A 24,222-nucleotide genomic window follows, 5' to 3' on the forward strand; every position below is an offset into this window, starting at 1 on the left:
CCCATCCATATTGTGCCTGTGTATTTTTTTTAATGCCTATGTATTTTATAAAAATATAAATACTTTATAAAAATATAAAATATCTGTAATTGTTTACTAACTTGGGTACCAAATATCACTGCTATTTATTACACAGCTTATATAATCTTTTCATATCAAGTGTCTCACCTATATTAAGTACCCAGTAGTATTTATTGAATTGTATTAATATTTCAAGTGCCGTTCTTTTGTTAAAAGAGACTAGTTTTTTTAAAACTGTGTTTGTGACTCTGAGAAATACCTGAGGATAAATTTGTGCTGTGTCTCTGAACTATGATTTCAGGACTTTCTATTTGATAACGATCATCATGAGACTAGCATTTTAAAAAAATATTGAAAGTCAATGGAACAAGTTAATTTAGTAAATTAATAAGAAGTAAGTTTAGTCACAGATTGATTTCTAATAAAGAGTGGCATTTGTAACCAATGTCAAGTGTTAAGTTTTAGGAAATAAAATGAAGAAATTTGGTCCCATTTTCCCTTTTCACACTGTGTAATCACTAATAAAGTCCCCAAATTATTACTTCAGGTGGATTTTTTTGTTTCAGCAAGATTAATATAGGTTAGACATATAAAACTTGGAATTCTTATTAAATATAATGAGAAAGTTGTCGGTGTGATTTTTTTTTTAAAAAAACAACTATAGTAAAACTCCAGGCAGTTTTGAATACTGCATGGAGAAGAAAATCTGCTTAATAAATGCTGTGTTTTTATTTTATAAATATATGAAGTGGAAAAAAAGAAAAAGAAACTGCTGTTTTCTTTCAGTGCCGACTCTCCTCTGCTGTGGATCAGGATCGACCCGGACATGTCTGTGCTGAGGAAGGTGGAATTTGAGCAGGCGGACTTCATGTGGCAGTACCAGCTCCGCTACGAGAGGGACGTGGTCGCCCAGCAGGAGTCCATCTCGGCCTTGGAGAAGTTCCCCACTCCAGCGTCTCGGCTCGCCCTCACAGACATACTAGAACAAGAGCAGTGTTTCTACCGAGTGAGGATGTCCGCTTGCTTCTGCCTTGCAAAGGTGCGATTATGTACACTGGAAAGAAAATAAGATGGCTAGTGCATGATAAAAACAGCCCTGAAGAGAAATCAAACTCCTCTGTAGTCCCTCATTTGACTTGGTGTGATTGGTCTCTTTTGCCACATTCTTTTAACAAGGCTGATATGAAACAAACATGTTTTGACCTGAAAATAAATTGTGCACTAAAGTTTTGTGACTGTCAAACTGAAAGTCAGGTTTTAAAACCAAAGAAAATTTTCCCCATTTTTTTGAATTGCCATGCACATTGTTAAAGAACGTAAGCATTTCCTTGGTTTGAGTGATGTTTTACCTTATGGTACATGAAATTAATTCATGTATTAATTTATCCCACTGTGGTAGCCATTTCTTGTTGGTTAGAGCTTAGTATTCAGTATAGGGATATGGAATTTAAAATGATAGATTCTATCATTTAACATTCTACAAAAGTTAATTTATTAAGAAAAGTAAATATTTTTCTTTAGATACCAAAAAAAAAAGAAAGAAAGAAAGACACATTTGATGATAGAACAAGTGAAAATCAAAAAGCACTGACAGATATTTGACCGGAAATACTGGGTTTTAGGTCTTTAAAGGCATCTTGATGATAAGTTCATTCCCATATATTGACTCTCTTGCTTTCCTCACTGCTATATCCACTTGTCCAGTATTTCAGCAGATTATAATGATTTTATTTGTTTCACCTTTAATGGTAAATAGTAGTTAGACTGCTTTATCTACTCAGATATATAAGGGAAAATGTGATTTTCTTTGATAATCATCTGCTGAGGGTGTAATTTTATTGCTTCTGTAAAGTTCTTATGATTCTTGCATGCTAAATCCTTAGCAAATCCGTAAAATTATAGCCTGTGTTATTTAAAATTAATTATAATTTCATTATTTTCAGCCTTGATTTTTATACACACTTAAATTAGCTTTCTTGGTGCCTCAGATGCTAAAGAATCTGCCTGCAGTGCAGGAGATCTGGGTTCAATCCCTGGGTTGGGATGACCCCCTGGAGAAGGGAAAGGCTACCCACTCCAGTATTCTGACCTGGAGAATTCCAAGGACAGAGGAGCCTGGCAGGCTGCAGTCCATGCGATCACAAAGAGTCAAACACGACTGAGCAAACTTTCACTTCCAAAGTATCAATAACAAGGTGTATTTTCTCTGTAATGTGTTCTTAACATACTTAAGTGGTAGGACCGTATTTGCCTTATTTTTCAGTTAGGGTAGAATTAAAAGCCTTATTTAAAATCCGTGGTGATGTTTCTACCTGATAAATTTAGAATATTAGAACTCATCTCCCTAAATGGACAAACTTAGAAGTCTTTGCAAACAAGATTTCTTAAAACATAAAAAGAATGCTCTAATTTAGAGATTAACTAGTAGAAAATAGTTACACGTGTACATAGAATTTTAGGAGGGGTGAGTTTATATATTTTCTTAGAAATGATAGTGAGACACTGAAATATATTAAAGTTTTAAGAATTGAAATCCTTGGAAATGAATCCAATATATTGATAACTTTCAGAAAGCTATTTTATTTATTTAAAAATACATTTGCTGTGGTGACGGAAATTATTCCATTGTCTAATTATTTGCAGATTGCAAATTCAATGGTGAGCACATGGACAGGACCACCAGCCATGAAGTCACTCTTTACTAGGATGTTTTGTTGTAAAACTTGTCCAAACATTGTGAAAACAAACAACTTTATGAGCTTTCAAAGTTACTTTCTACAGAAGGTACAGTTTCCCTTCTAGTTTTCTTATAATTATTTTATGCCAATATCAGTATATATTCGTTGACCTTGGGGACTCTTCGAATATTATTAACTTTCTTACAAATTATTTTGTCCTTGTTCTCTTCTTGCTTCTAAACTGCTTCCCAAAGTCTTGGTTGTTCTCTGGTTTTATGAGCTGTGGGCAAGTGGCTCACTGTCCACATTAACACTGAAGTCCGCAGAGACGGGTAATGGGACTTCTCGCTTGGTCCCCTGGGGGACGGAAGCACGCGACAGCCCTTCTGATGGCCATCCCCGTCGAGCATGGACGGCGTTTCCGGGTCAGAGGTGGCACGGCACACAGCTCTGCCACTCACCAGCAGTTTGCAAGAGGACAAGTCTTTTAACTCTAAGCCTTGGTTTAGTCAATTGTAAAGTTTTATCTTTTTTAGAATTAAAGAATATCAAGCATATGAAGGGTTTTACACTATATTTTTATCACATAGTAAGTTGTTTATAAATGGTAATTTAAAAAGTGGTGGTGTGATGAAGTCACTGTTGTAGGAAGTGATGTGGGGTTGGCAGGGTGGTCAGTGTTTGGGCAACTTGGAAATCACTTGTAAAATATTTTGAGTAATTTAATAATAATGAAGGCAGAAATTAACTAGATTGAACTAGAAGGAGTAAAGTTGAAGAGTATGAGAAAAGGAAACATGTTAAGGATAAAGCAAGGCTGAGAAAGGGCATTTTAGGTTTTATTTTGTGTAGAGGGAGAAAAAGCTTGAGGCATGTTGGGCACAGAGAAAAGAACCAGTGGAGGAGAGATGAAATTTCAAGTGGAAGCAAGTCAATACGAAAAAAAACAAGATAGAGCGAATTCTGAAGGGGTTAGTAGTGGGCAGGACAAATAGAAAAGATAAAAACATCCCATTTTCTGAGGCAGGTAGAAACCAGATTAAGTGAATTGGTAGGTGTTGAGGGGGATGTTAAGCAAGGTGCAATTTGTGTGTGAAGGAGGGAAATGTGAAAGGATTACCCAGCCATGCTGAGACTCGGTTTGAGAGAGGAAGTTGTGACACATTTATAGTGGATGTCATCAGCAGAGCAGACTCAGGAGATCTGGGTTTGAGGAAAGCCAGTGTTGATGTGATCAAAGAAGTCTGAGGCATTCTGTTATTTTTAACAGCTGAGCATTTTATAGTCCTTGAACGTGTTGCTCAGCTCTCTGCTTACTGCCGTTTCACTAACGTATGGCCTGGAAGCAAGTTAATTTCCATGCCTGTCGAGCACGTCCCCTTTGCTGTGCCCTTGTTCTTCTGTCTGCCTTAGATCAGTGTGCAGATTGAGAGTTGTGAGCCATTAGGAAGGCAGTCATGAAATCAGTTTGTAAGTTTGTTTTTGTTTTTAAATAAAACAATAGGCAGTATCAGAATGCAACACATGTAATAGGAGTAGGTATAAGTTGTTTCGGTTTTATGTTTTCGTTTGTATATGTGATTGTGTGTGTGTGTGTGTGTGTTCAGTTGGGATGTAAACATACTTCTTAGTGTGGTTTGCAGTCAAAAAAATTGGAGAAGCGGTGCTTTCAGACCAGTTCATCTTCTACATAATACTTGTAGTGCCAGAAAAAAGAATGAAGATTCGTACTTAAATTTAAGTCCTATTTCTGTGAAACAGAATTTTTCCCTCAGTTCTTACAGCATTGGCAATACCTATTGTAACACTGACCATCCTGTTGCTTCTGCTCCTTCAACCTACCAGAGGAGCCACGCAACTTTTTGTCCACCAGTTTAGAGGGAATAGTTACTTTGATCAGAAGAGAGAATAGTCTAAATCTCTCTGTACTGGGGACTGTGATGTCTGTCGTCTGTGGTTCTACCTTGAGTTGGAATAGCTTTACTCTGCTGTTGTTCTAGTAGAGGTTACCACTGTGGGTGAGGCTTCTACCTCAGAAAAGATGTCTATGAAAATTTGGAAAGGGGGAAATTGGATTTCAGGTAATTTACCGTTTTTCCTTAGGCCGAGAACAAGGTGGTACTGGAGAGTCTGTCTCTTGAGACTAGTAGTTGAATTCTGCTGTCCGCCACATGCCTCTAGCCACGGTGTCTGTTAACCCTACCCGTGGTGTGCTCAGCAAGCAGCTAGCTAAAATAGCCCACCTCAGAGGGCAGTGGAGTGCGGACTGAATAGTGGTCTGTCCAGTGCTAGAGCCCATACATCCCTTTTTGTCTGTAAATCACAGAGCTGGATTTACATGACATGTCCCTGTTCCAACAGGCGGGCTGCCGAGCGCCTCCAGTTCTGCGGCTCTCCCCTGCGGTTCCTGCTGAGCGCTCTTGCTAGAACGTTTGGAACCTGTTCCCGTGGGAGGGGTAGGGACCAGGGGGGCTGGGTGCCTGGACTCCCTCCAGATACTGTCGCAGCCCCAGAACAGCCCTTTTTCAGCATGCACTGCATTGAATTATAGTGATGAAAATGGAAAACAAATTTTTTTTTTTGTAGACTATGCCAGTTGCAATGGCCTTATTGAGAGATGTTCACAACCTTTGTCCCAAAGAAGTCTTAACATTTATTTTAGACTTAATCAAGTACAATGACAACAGAAAAAATAAGGTACGTTACTTTAGTATTAATAAAACTAGCCAGTGATATTTTGTTTCCAGAGAAATATTTAGACTGTGAAATCATTGTTGTGTCCTTGGGACTTGAAATTTCTAGAGATAGAAACATACAAATATGATTTATTATAATAACCAGTAGATGAAAACCAAGATTAGTTGATTTTTAAATGTTCCTTATACCTGTTATAATATATAATGTTATATATTATAATACCTATTATAATATATAATGTTATATATTATAATACCTATTATAATATATAATGAGAGTAGTACATCAAATTTGGGGAACTCAGCTGACGTTTGTTTTGGTGAAGTCTGACAGCCCAATTTTATTCTTATTCCTTTTTTCTTGTGTCAGAAAACAGTTCCTCTTGGAAAACTTGTTCATTGATGAATTTGACTCTTTTCTTTTTTTTTAACCATAATGTGTGTTTTATTCACAATTTAGTAAATAGCTATTGAATGCCATGCTTCAAAAGTTATTTCACCATACTCGTTATCATTCTAACAATCGACAAGTGTTTTTGAGAATATATGCTGTGCTAGGCAATATACCATGTTAAATAGAAAAAGAAGACATGGTAGTTGCCGCCTCACATTTCGTTTAAAGTGAACATATATTTGGGACGTCCCTGAAGGTCCAGTGGTTAAGACTCCACAGCTCCACTGCAGGGGGTGCGGGTTCAGTACCTGGCCGGGGCACTAAGAACCTACATGCTGCACACTGCAGCCAAGGACAGACAGGAAAACCAGCACTGCTGCATAGATGACAGTCTGACTCTGGGCCCTCGAGGTTTCAGCCTAATGAGGAAATCCAGCAAGTCAACAGCTAGGTTATTACTGCCAAAGTGGAAGTATGTATACACAGATTTCTGGAGAGAAAGTAGTTATCCACAGTAACAATGGAACTGTAAATATACTTGCAGAAAACTTACAAACATTATTTAAGTAATCTGAATACAAATGGCCCTGCTGATAGAATTAATTTGCTTGCTCCATGTTCAAATTTCTAGGCCAGTACATCTGATGTGCTGAGTTTAAATCAAGCCACACCTGGATTGCTTTCAATTAAATTAATCTTCTGGGAATTGACTGGGATATGGATTTAGAAGTTTTTGTTCATTTTGGGGGGTGGTTTCCTCCATTTTCTCTGCTTCTTTTGCTACAACTCCTATTAATGTCTTCTACACCAGCCCTCCAGCTTCTTTGTGCTTTCTTTCCTATTTTTTAACTTTTTTGCTCAAAATTTCAAGTTTTTTTTTTAATTTTATATTCCAATTTAATTTTGATTCTGATCCCCTGCATATTTCTTTCTTTTAAACATGTATTATGCTGTTGGAAGGCATATCATTGGTTATTTCTCAGACTGTGTTAATGATAACTTTTGAATTTTTTTCCCTTTACTGGTTTTCTTTTCTTTGCATGCTCTAATTTCCTCCAAGCTGCTTTTCCCACTTTGTTCTGGTCTCTCTTTATGTTGATGCTTTCTTCAGATATCTGGTGACCCTTGGTTAGATAGATGTCTTAGATGAGAGTGGAACATGGAAATAGCTGATTCAAAACTATATTACCAGCAGAATTTGTGAACCGCGGTCTTCCTTTTAGAGGTGTCTGGCTAGATTCCTATGAGAGTGCCTTACATGTAGTAAACATTCATCAAGTAAGCTAGTGTGTTAGTGTTAAGTAAATCTCTTTCACTCGTTTTTTCCAATGTGTGACTCTGTGCCAAAGGACAGAGTTGAATACTTACCTGAAAACTTGCTTGTCTTTGCAGATAAATTATGTTTTTAAAGTTACTATTTTTTATTTCATTCACTTTTGAAAAGAAGTGTAAATTTATCATCGTCTCGTAATTGTTTCTTGGCTTAGTTTTCAGATAACTATTATCGTGCAGAGATGATTGATGCCCTTGCAAACTCTGTTACGCCTGCAGTCAGTGTGAATAATGAAGTTCGAACTTTGGATAACTTAAATCCGGATGTGCGACTCATTCTTGAAGAAATCACTAGGTTTTTGAATATGGAAAAACTTCTTCCAAGTTACAGGCACACCATCACTGTCAGGTATAATGATTCTTCATATTTGCTTCTTAAAGTTACTTGTTTTTGTAATTATTAGAGAAATTTATTTTCATAGAAAATAGAGAAATAAAGTAAAAAAAAAATCTTATATGAGTCTACCATCCATGGGTAAATTATTACTCTTTTGGAGAAGGTCTTCTAAGTTTTTTCCTGTGGTAACTATATCAATTTTTAATTTTTGATACCTATATATATAATTTTTATATTCTACTTATAAACACTTCCTCGTGTCATCAGAAATTATTCGTAAGCATTATATTTGATATCTGCATAAGCTTTTATCCCACTGGATATAGTTTAAACATCCCTCTATTGTTAGGCTTCTTTTAAGATTTTTTGCTACTCTCAAATTTTTTGTACATGACTATCAACAGGTTTTATCTGTTTCATTAGGAGTTTGCTAAAAAATTATTGATTTACTGATTCAGCAGTATAAATAGTCTTAGCTTTCCATATATGTTAGTGAATAAACTATATATTTGTATCACTAAAACTTTTAGAAAGAGTACTTTATTTAAGTTATATTTTATGCTAAATACATTTCCCTGTAGTGTATTTCTGTTATAAATATAATGATACCTGAAATTGGATTTCCAAAGTTGTGAAATGTGTTTTCTTTTAATAGAGTTTTTTAGAGTCATTATAAAAACTGAGTGTTAAAAATTAAAAAGAGGATTCGGATTACATCAACCTTTCAGTTTATTGTTACAGATTATTTTAAATTCCTAGGAAATAAGTTAAATTCAAAATACTTTAACAAAAGTATTTAACTATAAATGCTATTTTCGTAGTTGTTTGAGAGCCATACGAGTGCTTCAGAAGAATGGACATGTGCCCAGTGATCCAACTCTTTTTAAATCTTACGCAGAATATGGCCATTTTGTGGACATTAGAATAGCAGCTTTGGAAGCGGTGGTTGATTACACTAAAGGTAATGCTTTAGAAATATATGCTCATATCATTTTAGAAAGAATTGCTTACCATTTACTATTTAGTCATTAAGATTTTCATAGTATGTACAATACAAATATCTTGATTTTTAATTCTTAACTCACTGATTTAGAATTTTTGGTAAATACAGAATTCATATAAGAATTTGTAAATGGGAGAAAAGAAGAAAATTATAGATAGATACCTTTGGTCTTTTCAAAAAGTCTGTGTATCATTCTATAGCCTTAATTAACATGTTATTTCAAGATATCTTGGAAGAAATTTCTAATTATATAAGAATTCAAGAAAACATTTTGTACCTGGCAAAAGTTTTCTCTCTGAAAGTCGAAGAAGAGCTAAAAGTTGGGGGACTTCCCCCGTGGTCCAGAGGCTGAGACCCCGTGCGCTCAGTGTGTGGGCCTGGCTTCCACCCCTGGTCAGGAAGCTGGAGCTCCCATGCCTCAGCGAGGACCCAGCACAGCCAGTAAATAAATATTGGGCAGGGGGAAGAGGTGTCAGTGGGAACCTCAGGAGGGGGGTTAAGCAAGGCTTCGTGAAGCTAAAAAAAAAAAGAAGGAAAAAAGTGAATAAGGGAATATTACACATTCAGAACATTTTCAGAAATACAGAGGGGAAAGTTAAGGAGATGAAAATATTAAAAAAAAAAATTGTCACGAAGAATAATAGGTGGAAGAAAACAATAGAATATATTATATCCTATTATCCAAGAAATGATAGGATACTTTGAAAGAGTGTAAATGAGACTGACCTAAGCTAGAATCTGATGAAATTTAAAATTTTAAGATTAAGGAAGTCTGTAAATTTCTAACTATTCCTAGAAGTGTCAGAACCCATTTATTGTACAAGGCAGAAGAGTAATGTAGCCTATAAAGTCTTCAGAGTATGAAGAATTCAAAAGACTGCACAGGCCGACGTGATGTTCAGGGAAAACGATGGTCGAAGCTTCTCTGCTCTGCTGAGCTGTGTTCATGTACCCTTGAAGACTGAGAAGACCGTCTCCTATGTGTCTGTTCTTAAAAACAAAATTCCTGTTCTTCCTCAGCGGCCCACTGGTCCCCATTCATGCTTTCAGTGCAGGGGGCACAGGTTCCAACCCTGGTTGGGGAAGTTCTGCATGCCATGGAGTGCTGAAAAAATTTTTTCCCAAAGATAATTTTCAGCTGATCTGGAAGTGAACCAAAATAATAACTCAAGATTGATGAAAGTGTGATATGAAATTCCCAGTGAAATGCCAGGCATCTGTGCCTGTAAAATAAAGAGCTAAGCTTAAATACTTGTTAACATGTAAAATTTAATGCAAATTTCAAAACATAGTTCTTAAAAAATAATATGCAAATATAAGAAATGTATAAATGTAAAGTTCCAGATGATACTAAAATGTGGGGAATAAAGAAGTTATGGTACTTTCTTATCTAACTGTGGAAAGAGAGGATTGCTTAAATTTTACATATTAAGTAGAAGAAAATATACTCAAATACTTACATTTGTGTGTAAATTTCAGTAGGAATATTGCTTCTCAAAAGAAATTGTAACAGGGTGAGAGCAGTACAGTGTGTGTCTCATGCATGTTGGCCCAAGTTTAACAAGCGCTGTCATTTGTTCTTCCTTTTTGTTGAGGGTTAAAAGTTTCTTTCTTTCAAAGAATGCTGCTAAAGATAATGTTTTTTCATATATTTCTTAGCAAGAAAAAAATGTGATCCTGTGTCAGTTTTCAGTTTTATTTTGACTTTTACCAATTTGTGAAATCTGGAAATTTTGAGATTCAGTAAATAGGCCATTACTCCCAGCCAGGGTATACAAATAATGTTCACTGTCTCATCAGCGGAAGTTTTCATAACTTAGCACTACCTGAGATCAAGTAGAATGTTAATATTATGATTTCCAAAAGAACTCTAAATTAGTAAGTATGATTTACTTGAAAGATGTTTAAAGGTGTACCATAAGTCCAGTTCACTAGAAGAGGAAAAGAATGAAAAATACTAGAAATTAAATTCTGAAAATAAAAGTTTTCAAATCATAAATACAATACTTTTTAAAAAGGTAAATGAAAATAGCTAATGAATTTTGTTAAAGTTAATTATATTTATAGTACTAGTTTTACAGCTGTTGTTTATGTTGTATTGAAAAGTTAAGACTGCTCTTAAATGAAAGAAACCACTTGGGCAGCAGCAGTTTACTGTGTGATTTAATCGAGATACTGTTGACTATCAAACCTCTCTGTAATTTGATTTGAGCATCTAGAAACACAATTCTATTTAAACACATTTCCATTTAGAGTTATTCATGTCTGATTTAGGGCTCTAATAAATTACAGTTTTGTTTTATGTTGTATTTGCCATTGATTTGAGCCTTAGTGGAAAATATGCTCTTGGTCCTGTTTTTTATGTTTTGACTGCATAGATAGCACAACACTTGTAAAATTTGCGAAGTAGCCTCTTGCATTAAAAATGTAAGAAATAGCCTACATCCTTCATTTCTGACTAGAAATCTGGCTGAGACAGAGTCCTAAATATTAAGTGTGAACTCCTTGTTTGTCACTTGTTTAATTTGTTATAATTAACAACAAATACATTTCCTTCTTTTTATTTTCAGTGGACAGGAGTTATGAAGAATTGCAGTGGCTTCTTAACATGATTCAGAATGACCCTGTACCCTATGTAAGGTTAGTTTTTTTGTGCTATAATATTTTGTTTTTATAAATCATGAAGTAAGTAATTTTAGAAAGTTTTACATGGAGTTAAGTCTTAATTTTTGAAAACATAGGAGTACCTTATCCAGGTACTCATGTCGGTTTTTATTTGTTTTGCCTTTGGAAAGATACTTTAAAAGATATATTGTTATTAAGTTAATTCCCTGAATTTTACACATGATTTCTATTGTGATGTAAAGAAAAGCTTATGTAACCCTTTTTAATACACATGGGAAAATCTCTTATGTATCAAAAAATCATAAAACCTCTTTATCAATTGATACACTCTATTTTAAAAGTAAGTAAGAGCAGTGTTTTGGTGTATCCCATTTGTTCCTTTTCTTGCTCATATAAAACCCTGATTTTTAATAAATGGATTTAGAATCAAAAAATGTAATACAACATTGTTAAAAATTTAGAAAATAAGGGAAAATAAAATTCCAGTCCTGACTTGGTAACTATTTTCATTTTTGTATTCTCTTCATTTTGTTCATTTCTGCTGCTTTCTTTTGCAAAGTAGAGTATCTATAGTGTATTTGCACAGGATTAAAATTTTTTACTATTTCTGTCTTCCTTTCTTTACACCTAATAGACTCAAATTTGTGTTCATTTGTTGTAATTATTCACTTTCATAAAATGAAATTTGAAAGCTGGAAAATAATTTAGATTTTAGCCATTCCAACTAGAATCAAGAACATAGACCTAGAAGCATTGTCTTGCTCAAGTTTGCACATCATTTGGCAGATATTTTCTTCTGAAAAGGCATACAAATACTTGCTGCCTTTTAACCTCACTGAAATACATCTGGATGTGAGGAATACATAGGCGCTTTCAGCTCCCTAATGGAGAAATCTTTGAGCAACAGTTGTTTTTGAGGTTAGTTGTAGTAGGTTCCTGCTTAAGTCACCTTGTATATTTCAGTGTTTTAAGCAATGCTTATTAAAAAATATTCTTTGTACAGAGTTTTGCTGTTTTTATTTCATGGTTCTTGATTTGTGATCTGAATTGTATTTTAATTTGTCCTTGGATTGATGTATATACGAAGGATCAGGTTGACATGGACAAAAATCTCATAATCACCCATTCTGAAGTACATATTTACATGAAAGAGAGTCGTCAGGAAGCCAGCCTCGTCTGTTCTCTGGTAGGGCTCATGCATTTGCAAGTTTATAAGATGCTGCTGATAGCAAGTAGGGACAGAAATTATAAACATAGCTTATCATGTGTTCATTTATGTTTTCAATTCACATCAAGAACTAACATTAAGACACATATTCTGAGATCTCAAAACTGCATTTTGAAGACCATTTTATATAATATTTGAAGTTATATTTCTAAATTAGGTACTATACAATCTGATTGCTTTTGAAATGTTGTGGAGCTTTTAATATTCAAGTTTCAAGAACATTTATACTGTGAACTGAAAATCTATTTAAAGATATATTCATGATTATATTTGATATGTTTACTTCATAATTGATACGGTTTATTTATATCACCAATAGGGAGCCTCTTAGGCTTTACTTAATATCATCTAGTTCATGCTGCTGCTTCTGCTAAGTCACTTCAGTCGTGTCCGACTCTGTGTGACCCCATAGACGGCAGCCCACCAGGCTCTGCCGTCCCTGGGATTCTCCAGGCAAGAACACTGGAGTGGGTTCCCATTTCCTTCTCCAGTGCATGAGAGTGAAAAGTGAAAGTGAAGTCACTCAGTCGTGTCCGAACCCTTAGCGACCCCATGGACTGCAGCCTACCAGGCTCCTCCGTCCATGGGATTTTCCAGGCAAGAGTACTGGAGTGGGGTGCCATTGCCTTCTCCACATCTAGCTCATAGTTATATTTAAAAAATTTCAGCACGTCTTTAAACAGCTTTACTGGCAGTGAATGATCACAGCATAGGAGTGTTACCACATTAGCGGTGCTGTATGTTTGTTATTTGGTGTCTTGGGACATCAGTTGCTATATTTTTTGTGGGTTTTTCCCCTCTCTGGTTTTTATACTTTGTCCTTTTCTCTGTCATCATTACCTTCTCTTTTCCTCCCTCCTTCCCTGTCTGTCTCTATTGAGGTATAATTGGCAGTTTCAGGCGTATAGCATATTGATTCTCTATTTGTATATTTTGAAAAATGATCACCATCATAAGTTTGGTTAACATCCATTACCATACACAATTACAAGTATTTTTTCTTACAAGAACTTTCAAGATGTGTTCTCTTAGCATCTTTCAAATATGCAACATAGTGTTACTAACTACAGTCACCATACTATACATTATCCCCCCATGACCTATTTTATAAGATAAGTGGAGATTTGTACCCTTTGACCCCGTTCACCCATGTCACCCCACCCCCACCCCCGCCTCTGACAACCTCCAGTCTGTTCTATTATTTAAACTCATTGAGTAACCATCATATAGAACCGCTGTATTCTGCTGTTAATTGGATAGGATTCTTAGTCTTAAAGATAGCCAAACATTTCTAGTTCTGCTATTCCTGTCTCTCTCAACATCAGTGACATTCCTCTCTCCTGCCTCAAATATAGCATTTTATTTTTATGGCTTTTGGTTGATTTTTTAAACTCCTAATAGTAAAATGGCCTTTGCTGCTGCTGCTGCTGCTGCTGCTGCTGCTGCTAAGTCACTTCAGTCGTGTCCGACTCTGTGCGACCCCATAGACGGCAGCCCACCAGGCTCTCCCGTCCCTGGGATTCTCCAGGCAAGAATACTGGAGTGGGTTGCCATTTCCTTCTCCAATGCATGAAAGTGAAAAGTGAAAGTGAAGTCGCTCAGTCATGTCCAACTCTTCGAGACCCCATGGACTGCAGCCTACCAGGCTCTTCTGTCCATGGGATTTTCCAGGCAAGAGTACTGGAGGGGGGTGCCATTGCCTTCTCTGAAAATGGCCTTTAATAAGAATTAATTCTTTTAAAAAATACAGATTTTAAAAATTTCTCTCTTTTAACATTAAAAAATTTTTCTTTGTTTTTATATATATATCAGGATTACTGATTTAGATAGATCACTAGAGTTAGATAAAGCTCTACAGAATTTGGGGGCTGAAACCATTAAAATTTGGAGGAAAAGAAGCAAATTACTTGTAATTACCCCTTTATGCTTTAGAGCTATGTTTGAACATCATTTCTGTAAGGACACTTTCTTGATTCCCTGCTCTAGTTTAGGTTCATCAAGTAATAATTGTCTGCAAAATCCTACAGTTGTTCCTTTACCCAAGTATATCCATACTACCCATGTATATAAATATTAATTTTATAGTCTAATTTTTTTTTTTTTTTGCTGCTGTCTCCCCCATGGGAAAATAAATTTTAGAAAGAGACTGTCGTTTTTTTGCCACTGTATGTATAGCATTTAGTATGATGCTTTGTATATGGTTAATTAAATATGTATTAAGCAAGTGGTTGTTATGTATATTATATATGTTATTATATATGTATTATTATATATTTTCCCCTTCTAATCATATATATGTTTAACTTAATTCATATGTTAAAGAAAAGTGATTTTATCTCTAGTGACAACTGTATATAGAAAAAAACTTAAAGCTGTTGAATTATTTTTAAATGTTTGAGAAAGTTCTTAGTCTAAGAAGAGAGGTGATAAAATAAGATGGAGAAACTTGAAATAGTTTTCAAATGTTTTTATTTCACGGTTAGCAAAAATTTAATTTTTCTTTTTATCTTTCAGACATAAAATTCTAAATATGTTGACTAAAAACCCACCCTTTACTAAGAGCATGGAGTCTCCCTTATGCAATGAAGCTTTGGTAGATCAACTTTGGAAACTTATGAATTCTGGTAAGAGAGCAGAGGCTTTTAAAAAAGCTTTTTATTATTGGAGTATTTTCATTGTATAACAGATTTTCAGTACTTAAAGAACTATGGTTAATTTTTTCATTTTATTTTTTTTTAAGGAGACTACTTACCATACTTACCTTCTCAATGGTGGCTGTGATAACATTTGCTAAGGGCATAGCCACTCACTTTGCTCCACAGGGTAGTTGAGGAAACAAAAATACTAATTTAATGAAAGTGTCTCAAATGTTAAAAGAGCTGTAAACATGAACTTGCACAGTATTACTGTTATTTTTATTTCAGAAGCTTCCAGAGGGTTAAAAAATAAGTGTTCTTTCTCTTTTTGCTAGTCCTCCTAGTGGCCTTTTCCAGAGGTAACCAGTTACTTACGTATCCTTTTCAGGGTGGTATATAATGTTAGCATTCTGCACCTTGGAGATCATGGTATCTCATCGTCATGGTTTTAATTCACATTACTTGAGTGAAGTCAAGAGGCGGTTAGTGCTCCCAGGCATGTGCTCTGAAACCAGTTTGCTGAGGATTAAACCTCCGCTGAATGACTTGCTCTCAGTGTGACCTGTCTAAGCCTATTATTTTCTCATTTTAAAGTAGAGGTATGATGATAGCAACTTCTGCAAACTGAAAATTAAATGAGTTATTATTTGTAAAATGCAGTAACTAGTTCATATTAAGGGCTCAAAAAGGTTGTCACACTAACATACTAATGATATTATGTTGAGTACTTCTCATATATGTGAGCTATCTGTAGTTCCTATTTTGTAAATTGTTCATATTCTTTGACATTTTTGTTTAATTGAATTACTAATCTTTTCCTGTAGGGTTGTAACTATAATATATATGTAAAGAAAATTTCCCTTATGTCTCTGATATGTTGAAATTGTAATATTGGTTTTGATGTAAAATTGAATCTAAAGCTAGACTGAAAGTGTTTGGCTTAGAGATAAGTTGCTACAGATAGATGGTGAGGGAGCAGTGGGTATTCATTGTAATAAGTGTGTCACTTTACCTTCTCTCTAAAGTATTGGAAGATAACTTGCTTGCCCATCTCATTAGTGACTACTTCACTGAATCCCAGCTAAATAACAAGTTCTGATTCTTTTTTAAAAATTATCTAATTTACTAACATTGAAATGTGAAGTGGTTGTATGACTTCTGTCCCTCAGTTTCATAATCATAGTACAATACTCCCAAGTAAAGGCACCATAGTAGATATTTCATTGAAATATAATAAAATGAAAATGACCCTTGTCCTCAAAATCGTTACAAAATAGCACATAACCCAGTTTATGTCAATATTGCCAAGTTATTATTCTCATGCTTTCCCCAGTACCTAGAAGAATGATTGCTGGTGTTTACATGATGTTCTATATTTTGCTACTTGTGGTTACCTAAAAGGATGTTATGATTACTGTCATTTAGATCCAAGAAATGAGCACACAAGCTCATGAACTTGTAAAGAATCATTCAGCAGTTAATATGTGACATGAACTGTACTGTGTTGAATTTATTCTTAGCAAGAACGCATGGTTCCATGATTGTGATGGAGTACAACCTCACAGAAAGTCATAGTGAAGTATGAAGAAGTTGCATATCACTTCTTAGGGAAGATTTCATGGGCAAAATAAATGTGTGTTTAAGATTAATGGGACAGTCTCCATTGGAAGATTGTGGTTATACAAATTCAAGCTCTGATTGATGTTTAGTATTTATTTTTGCTAGTGTTCAGAATAAAGTACAGTTACTCCTTTGGTTGGAATTCTCTGTGTTAATAATCTAAACAGAACAGATCAGTGAAGCCATCGGCATAAACAATTTTTTACTCTTGTTCTTCAGATTTATAAATAAATGGGAACAGAACAATATGAACAGCGGGAGTGGCTCAAATAGTTGAGAATGTTTTTTGGTTTTTTCTTTCTAATGTTTTTGGAGGACACTGGGCATTAGCCCGGGAAGCTTGAGTGGGGGCTCGCCTGAGAGAGCTCCTGGTTCCCACCCCCGGTCGCCGCGTTCTGGAGACTGCCATTAACCTGCCAGCTACCCCCCGACTCAGCCACTTAGACGGCAAGGAATAGTCATATACCCACCCACCCCTCCCAAGAAAAAAGTCACTCTTCTTTCCCCTCAGGTAGCAGTGCTGGCCTTGTGTTCTCATTCGCGGTTACGCTTTGGGACCAGCCCTGCCTACCTGAGTCAGAAAGGCAGTGCTCAGGACTGATGGTCTCTGCTCAAATCAGGAAGCATCTAAAGACAAATCCCTCCGATAACAAATCTGATCTTAGAAAAGATCATTCCTTCATTATCTGAGGTGATGGCTTTTAAAACTGATCAAGGCACCCTCTTCAGGGCATTTTTCTTTTACTTGGTCGTGCTTGTGAAATCTTGATTCCCTGACAAGGGATTGAGCCCATGAGCCCTGCAGTGGAGGCTTAGCATCCTAACCACTGGACGGCCAGGGAAGTCCCAAGGACATTTGTCAGTAAACTCGTCACTCCGTACTGATGACAGAAGCTTGAAATGTGTACAGTTGGGCTACACAAACATGACTGTCGTGTGGTTAGTTCTGTCCTGACCTTTCCATCCATCTTTTCTGACTCGGCCCCTTAATTCCACTGTAAAATGACAGCCGTTTTAAGATTTTATTCCATGGTTTTGAAATATAATGTTCTCGTTGTTTTCTGTTTTATAATTTTAACAGAAGTACTGCTTATTTTTTAGCTCCGTCTTATCAACCTTAAGTTGTAATACTTATAACTCAGGTTTTTGAGGAGGGGGAAAACAGTCAAGGTCCTCCCGTAAGAATAGAATAGTGCTGCTTCCTCCATCCAGATTGAAGGCCTGCCGAAACCTTTAGCAATCCAAACCCAAAGCCCACACAGAAATACAAAGAAACAGCATCCCTGCTCTAGGGACTGGGAACTTTTAGCAGCCTTCATGCCCTGTGCCGCCTCGTGGTCCTTAGCTGACCTTCAGGAAATGGGACACCCTAGCTCACCAAAATATACATTTCCCACCTGCTTTTTAAAATTGAGATAATGCTTTTTTTAAAAAAACTCGAAGAGTTCACACTGTTCGCCTGACTGGTTTTAGTATCATCTGCGGTACGTAAAGATCCCAGAATCGTTGTTTGCGGTCGACATAACTGGGCAGTACTCATCTTCAAGGTTTAGCCTTATTCCAGCTGTAAATGCACCCTAAGCCCTTCTGGTTTCTTTACTGATGAAGTGTCTGAGACAGGCGTCTTTTCCTGCTCGACCCCTGAGTGGTAGACACGGAGGGCTCGCCGTTTGGGCAGCCTTTATTCCACTCTTCAGAGGGCCGAGTCTCTCCAGCCTTTGTGATGAAGGTCCAGGAATCCGATCCCTGTCCTCTGTGGAACCTTGCCATGTGTAAAAAGCATTGAGGAGGAGAGTAACGAGGGCCTCCAGAACACTGGGCAGCTTCAGTCCATTAAAGTGTCCAGGTACGGATATTCCAGAGAAGGAAACGGATTTCCAGTGTAAAATCCTTACCTTCACTCTGTACCGTTCCCATTTTTGGTTTCTCTGTAGTTTTTATGATATAAAAACTCATGCTTCTCAGAGCTCCTGCTGCTTTCTCTTGCTTCTAGCAGTATTGTGTATCTGTGGTTATTACCTTACCACATAGTAGCAAAATTGAAGATGTCTCAGGTAAGATTGACAGTTGTTTCATGATGTGCAAAGTGCCTAATACGGAGTAGTATATATAGTATGAACTCTGTAAAATTGTAATTCCTCTGACAACTGAAAGTATAAACCCATGTGGATTTTCTTTGTACATAGTTAATATAATAGTTACTTCCCTGTTACAGTTGTTGTTTAGTTGTTAAATCATGTCCGATTCTTTTGCCATCTCATAGACTATAGCCCGCCAGGCTCCTCTGTCCATGGGATTCTCCAGGCAAGAATACTGGAGTGGGTTGCCATTTCCTTCTCCAGGGGATCTTCCTGACCCAGGGTCTGTTAGAGTATATCTCATCAAAATCACTACTTGATTGCAATTTATTTACTTATTTTAATATTGTTGTTCAGAAACCACAAAACTTAATATTATAAACTGTCCTGAATTTACTGTAGCAATGTCTTTCCTTTTTGTTTCTCTTTTTTAAAATATTGTAGTACTCTTCTGAAACCCTAGTTCTTGGCCAAAATTATTTATATGGTTTATTTTTCTTCTCTAGAAGAGTATTTCTTCTCACCTGTTTTAAATTCTCTAGGTCGTTGTAAATTCTGTCTAGAAACCACAGTCATCATCTAGCCCTGGGTGACAGTCTCATCTTGGCAGTTCTGTGAGGTGGCTGGAGTGTCCCGCTGGGGGAAGGGAAGGGACGTGGGAAGAGTCCTGGCGTCTGTGCTCTGGTCTGCCATTGTTGTGGGGTGAGGTGTAATCTGAGAGCACAGCCCTGACTTGGGAGGCGAAGCACGGGTACTCATCAGAGCAGCTGAGAAGTCTCTCAGCCGCCTTAGCCTGAGTTTCTGCAGATGCGGTTTTCCTCAGGCCAATAAATACATTTTACAGCCTGTTGGCGTCTCTGCGGTTTGCTGCTTTTGGTTTTTTTTTAAAACAAATCCCTAGTAGAGCAGCACGAATATGTAGGTGCTGAGCAAACGCTTCTTCTGCAATAAATCGGAGGTTAGAATTGTGTGATTTCAAATAATTGTAGGGTTTCTTACCATATTCAAAATCTGAAAGTAATAAATTTGAGCATTAGAATTTGTTTCCAGTGGTAGGGTTCAGTAGGGTTCCTGAAGCCTTTCGGTGTGCCGTCTTCCTAACGTGCTGTTGAAGAAGAGAATCGGACAAGGCGGACAGAGAATGAATGAATCTGGAGCAGTTCTGACTCTGCGACCCCGTGGGCTGTAGCCCACCAGGCTCCTCTGTCCATGGGACTCTCCGGGCCAGAAGGCTGCAGTGGGTTGCATTCCCTTCTCCAGGGGATCTTCCCAAACCAGGGGTCGAACCCAGGTCTCCTGAATTGCAGGTGGTTTCTTTACTGTCTGAGCCACCAGGAAAGCCCAGTATAAGTCTAATACTCTAAAAATAGTATTTTTTTTCCTGGCTTTAAATCTTCCTTTTAATTCCTCCTCCTTGGTTAACTGTTCGACCTTCATTCATTCCCTGTTCACCTTGTCTGATTTTCTTCTTTAATAGCATGTTGGGAAGCTGGTACACCAAGAGCTCATGAACCCTACCACTGGGAACAAATTCTAATGCTCAAATTTATTACTTTGAGATTTTAAATATTGTAGGTGTCTAATTTTTATTTCGTAGGAAGAATGAAAGAGTTAGATTTTTTCAATTGTAAGATTCACTATTTCCTTAGAACGTTTATGGTTTCTGTGACGGTGTGTAGGTACTTGGTGTTAGGACAGGAAGCATCTTTACAGTGGAGGGCTTGCCGCTGGGGCCTAGGTCAGTAGGCAGCTCCCTTTAGGCATCATAATCCTCTCTTCTCTTCCGTTTGTACAGGTTCTCAATGCCTAAAAATGTATGGATAAATGTGCATACTGACCTTTTATTAATACTATTATTTGCTTCCTAGGTACTTCACATGACTGGAGGTTACGGTGTGGTGCTGTGGACTTGTACTTCACACTTTTTGGCCTCAGTAGACCTTCCTGCTTACCCTTGCCAGAACTTGGCTTGGTCCTTAATTTGAAAGAGAAAAAAGCTGTCTTGAATCCAACCATCATTCCAGAGGCCATAGCAGGCAACCAAGAAGCTGCAGTGAATCCAAGTAGTCACGCACAGCTAGTTGGATTTCAGAACCCTGTAAGAATCACACGTGATATGGAAAAAGTATCAATAGTTTTATTATTTAGAGCTCCAGAGAAGAGAATTGTTTCCTTAGAGCTAGTGGATTTTAGAGCCACTAACAGCTTCTTGCAGCATTTAAAAAAGTGCTGGCTGGCATTATCTTAGCACTTTACAGTTTACAAAGTGCTGCTGACAGCTGCGTAACGGCGGCGCGACGGACGCTGTGAGGCCAGTCCTCTGACTCCTCTTGTGAGGACGGTGACTTGCTGTGCTTGAGCGTAGACTGTCTCCTTTGAGTAGCAGAAAACTGAAATGAACATTTAACCGGTTACATATTAACCGAACTTGTCTGTACACTAATGGCAGGCTGTTTTGAACACAGGACCTTGACTTTTCTCTTTTTTTGCTACTTTGCATTAATAGCATCATTCTAAACATATGAAAAGTGCCTGACAACTGCTTATTGAATCATTAGTAAATAAGTAGATAATAATGAATGGTCAGGTGAACATGTATGTAATCTGCTGATTGGGCGAGGAGAGATGCATTATGTTTTTTTTCAGTTTATGTATATGTGTATATGTTTGCTTTTACAAAAACTTTTATTTCCAACTATGCATTATGAAATTATGAGACTTTATTGTAGAAAGACCTTCAGGATCCATATCAATTATTTTACTGTAATTTAAAGAAAATTTTCCAGAAACGTCTTGCTCATTGATGACACGGTGTCTCCAGTGCTTCAAGCTTCATTTTTCACCAATATTTAGACCAGATTACTTGCCTGGCAATACCCTACTGGTGTTTTGACACTTTAAAACTTGAATTTCTCTTTATGCTAGTTAGTAATAGTCATTTAAAAGAAATTATTCACCTAGATTTTCTGAAATATAATCATACTTATTTGTTGTAAATTTAAAATGTATCCTAGAGTTCGGGTTATGAAGAAGTAAGACAAATCTTTTCATAGGGAAAAAAAAGTCATTAAAGAGCTCTTTTATATCTGACTATTATAAACCAGTGAAAATGAATATGTTTATAATTCTTGTCCATATATGTTAATTTATCCTCTTTCATACTTGGAGTCTTCAGCATAAGAGGAGAAAATGACACCAAAAGGTATATGCTTTGGGGAAAGTTTCAAAAGTTCCCTTTAATACCTCCCTTCTCCTCCCAGAAAGACTAGCAGATAGGAGAGGGTGAGGTTCGTTTCCAGCCCATTGCTGATAACTTTCAGGCACTGGGCATGTTCTAATCTGCATGGTTGCTGTAGGTCTTAGTTTTCAGCTATAACATGAGCTACTTGTCTTCAGGAATCTAATTTTGATCTTGAATATTGCCACAGGAAGATGATCACCTTGCCAAGGAAGCCTCATGTAATATGTCAGCTCATCAGCAGGGAGTGAAGAGGAAGGCTGACACACCACTGGGGTCCCCACTAGAGCCTGGTCAAATACTGGAGAAGAATGAGGATAGCAGTAAAGTCAAACTCAAAATCAGAGTAAGAGATGCAGGTTCAGCCTGGACGAACAGTGTAGGATGCTCACCTTCTTGTAAACTCTTTTGAATACTTGGAATGGTTTTTCCTTAGCAGGAACAGATGGGACAGCCTAAATCATAAAAGAACTCAAATGTCCGTCTAAGACACTCCAGCCGATGGTCAGACTTCTGTTACCACACGCTTCTTCTCTGTCTGGGGGAGGAGCTCTGTGGGCACAACCTACACAGCTCACTGCTTCTCGCCACAGCGTAGGGCAGACCTCAGCCGCTGTTCCATGTCCAGTAGTTTCCAGTCAGCTGCTTTTGGAGGCTGGGCCACATCATCTTCTCTCTCTCTTAATGCTTTTTGAGAAGGAGACTACTTTTCCTTTTAAATGTTTCGGGGCTATATCCTGTGGCTTTTCTGCTACCTTTCCTGAGAGCAAAAATGCAGACATGAAGTGATATAATGGCTTTTTCCCTCCTTTGTTTTGCTTGTGTTATAGTTTTCAAGTTCTCAAGACGAGGAAGAGATTGATATGGATACCGTTCATGATAGCCAGGCATTCATTTCCCATCATTTAAACATGCTTGAAAGGCCGTCAACTCCAGGTAAGATGGTGGACTGCGTTCACTGCGGTGATGGAGAGCGTTCACATGATACCACTGTTTTAAGGTGTGTTGCTTTATTGTCAAGAGAATAAAGTTTAGAGGTAGCCAGTATAAAATACTAGATTGTATCAGATAACACATAGCAGCAAAGGAATAAATTTTTTTAAAGTATTTCTTTTGATTTTCTACTTTGTTTTGGTTCTTCTTAAATATTTGGCTTACTTGTAGATTTGTTTTTTCAAAAATCTGTTCATCAGATTCCTTCCAGTAGCTTTAATTTCTGTTTTTTTGTTTGTTTGTTTTTTGAAGTTTAGACTTAACCTCAAAATAAAATAAGAGGTCTTTTTTTTTAAATAATGTAACTGTAATCATATATAAAACTTCTTGACTACAACTAATGCAGCCCATAACACAACTACTTTCTCTTCTTGATTGCTTATTCCATGTAATATGTCATATTATAGATTTTTGCATACATCTCTCAAACATCATAATCTTTTCTATTGAAAATATTACCTGAGACAGTATCAAGTTGATACACTTTACCTTATTATTTCCCTCTGAGCAGGCATTTGTTTCTGATTTTAATTTTATGCAAGTAATTCTCTCTGAGTATCTTCATACAGAAGCTTCTGTTTCTTTTTTTGTCAAATTATGCTTAGGATAAATTCCTTAAAATATATTTTTGGTAAAAAGATTAATTTTAGCTTTATTGTAAGATACTTATCTTTAGAAGATTTTCATACTCTTGGTATTATTGCCATAATGCTTTTTGAAGAGATTATGCCTAGTTCATGTCATCAACATTTTTAAGTTTTCAGAAGTAAAGCTTTGGTGTAACTTGCTTGTGGTTGTGAAATACAGTAATAAAGCAAGTCTTGGTGAACCCGCCACTCCCCATTAGCCTGTGTAGCGTTCCCCACCCTGTGGCCATTCTCTCTATGCTTCTCCCTGATTCTGCTCACCTGTCTTCACATTGTGAGTGAGTAAATGGTGTCTCAGCTGTTTTTCCTCAACATTCTTTTGCTTTTCGTCACAACGAACCACACAGATACCTGATCTATATGTTTACTTTGCCTTTAGTTTTTGAATTATGTGAAGACTGTGTGATACTCAGTATGACTTGGCTTTTTCTCACTCAACATTATGCTGCTGGAATTCACCCATATTGATACATAGAGATGTAATTTATCAATACTTATCATCATGCTTTGTACCTCATAGTACTGTTTTGTTGTCATTGTGATAACTTAAAGGATACTTAACTATAATTACCATTTTAAATAATTATTAATTGTGATTATCATTCTAATTCAAGTTTATGGTATATTTCTTTAATTATGAATGTGACTATTTTTTTGTTAGGAGTAGGTACTGTTGCTGTTTCTTTTTACTGAAAA

At 36.7% G+C, this 24,222-nt stretch overlaps 1 protein-coding gene across 24 annotated transcripts in view; it reads left to right on the top strand.

Annotated features, from left to right (window-relative positions):
- Nucleotides 1-24,222, top strand: part of TAF2 (TATA-box binding protein associated factor 2) — a 92,626-nt gene that overhangs the window by 38,681 nt on the left and 29,723 nt on the right. For 10 of the 24 annotated variants that reach the window (XM_081504837.1, XM_081504822.1, XM_081504824.1 and 7 more), the window contains exons 16-25: nucleotides 808-1,060; nucleotides 2,665-2,805; nucleotides 5,286-5,396; nucleotides 7,277-7,470; nucleotides 8,280-8,419; nucleotides 11,032-11,101; nucleotides 14,829-14,938; nucleotides 20,517-20,746; nucleotides 22,077-22,232; nucleotides 22,717-22,822. In XM_081504837.1, the coding sequence (XP_081360963.1) occupies nucleotides 808-1,060; nucleotides 2,665-2,805; nucleotides 5,286-5,396; nucleotides 7,277-7,470; nucleotides 8,280-8,419; nucleotides 11,032-11,101; nucleotides 14,829-14,938; nucleotides 20,517-20,746; nucleotides 22,077-22,232; nucleotides 22,717-22,822 (1,511 nt within the window). The remainder of the gene's footprint in view (nucleotides 1-807; nucleotides 1,061-2,664; nucleotides 2,806-5,285; nucleotides 5,397-7,276; nucleotides 7,471-8,279; nucleotides 8,420-11,031; nucleotides 11,102-14,828; nucleotides 14,939-20,516; nucleotides 20,747-22,076; nucleotides 22,233-22,716; nucleotides 22,823-24,222) is intronic. The other 14 variants (XM_081504827.1, XM_081504833.1, XM_081504831.1 and 11 more) reach the window with 3 other exon arrangements.

Source organism: Giraffa tippelskirchi, chromosome 6 (genome assembly GCF_054371585.1).
Source record: "Giraffa tippelskirchi isolate mGirTip1 chromosome 6, T2T-mGirTip1v1.2.pri, whole genome shotgun sequence".
Taxonomy (NCBI): domain Eukaryota; kingdom Metazoa; phylum Chordata; class Mammalia; order Artiodactyla; family Giraffidae; genus Giraffa; species Giraffa tippelskirchi.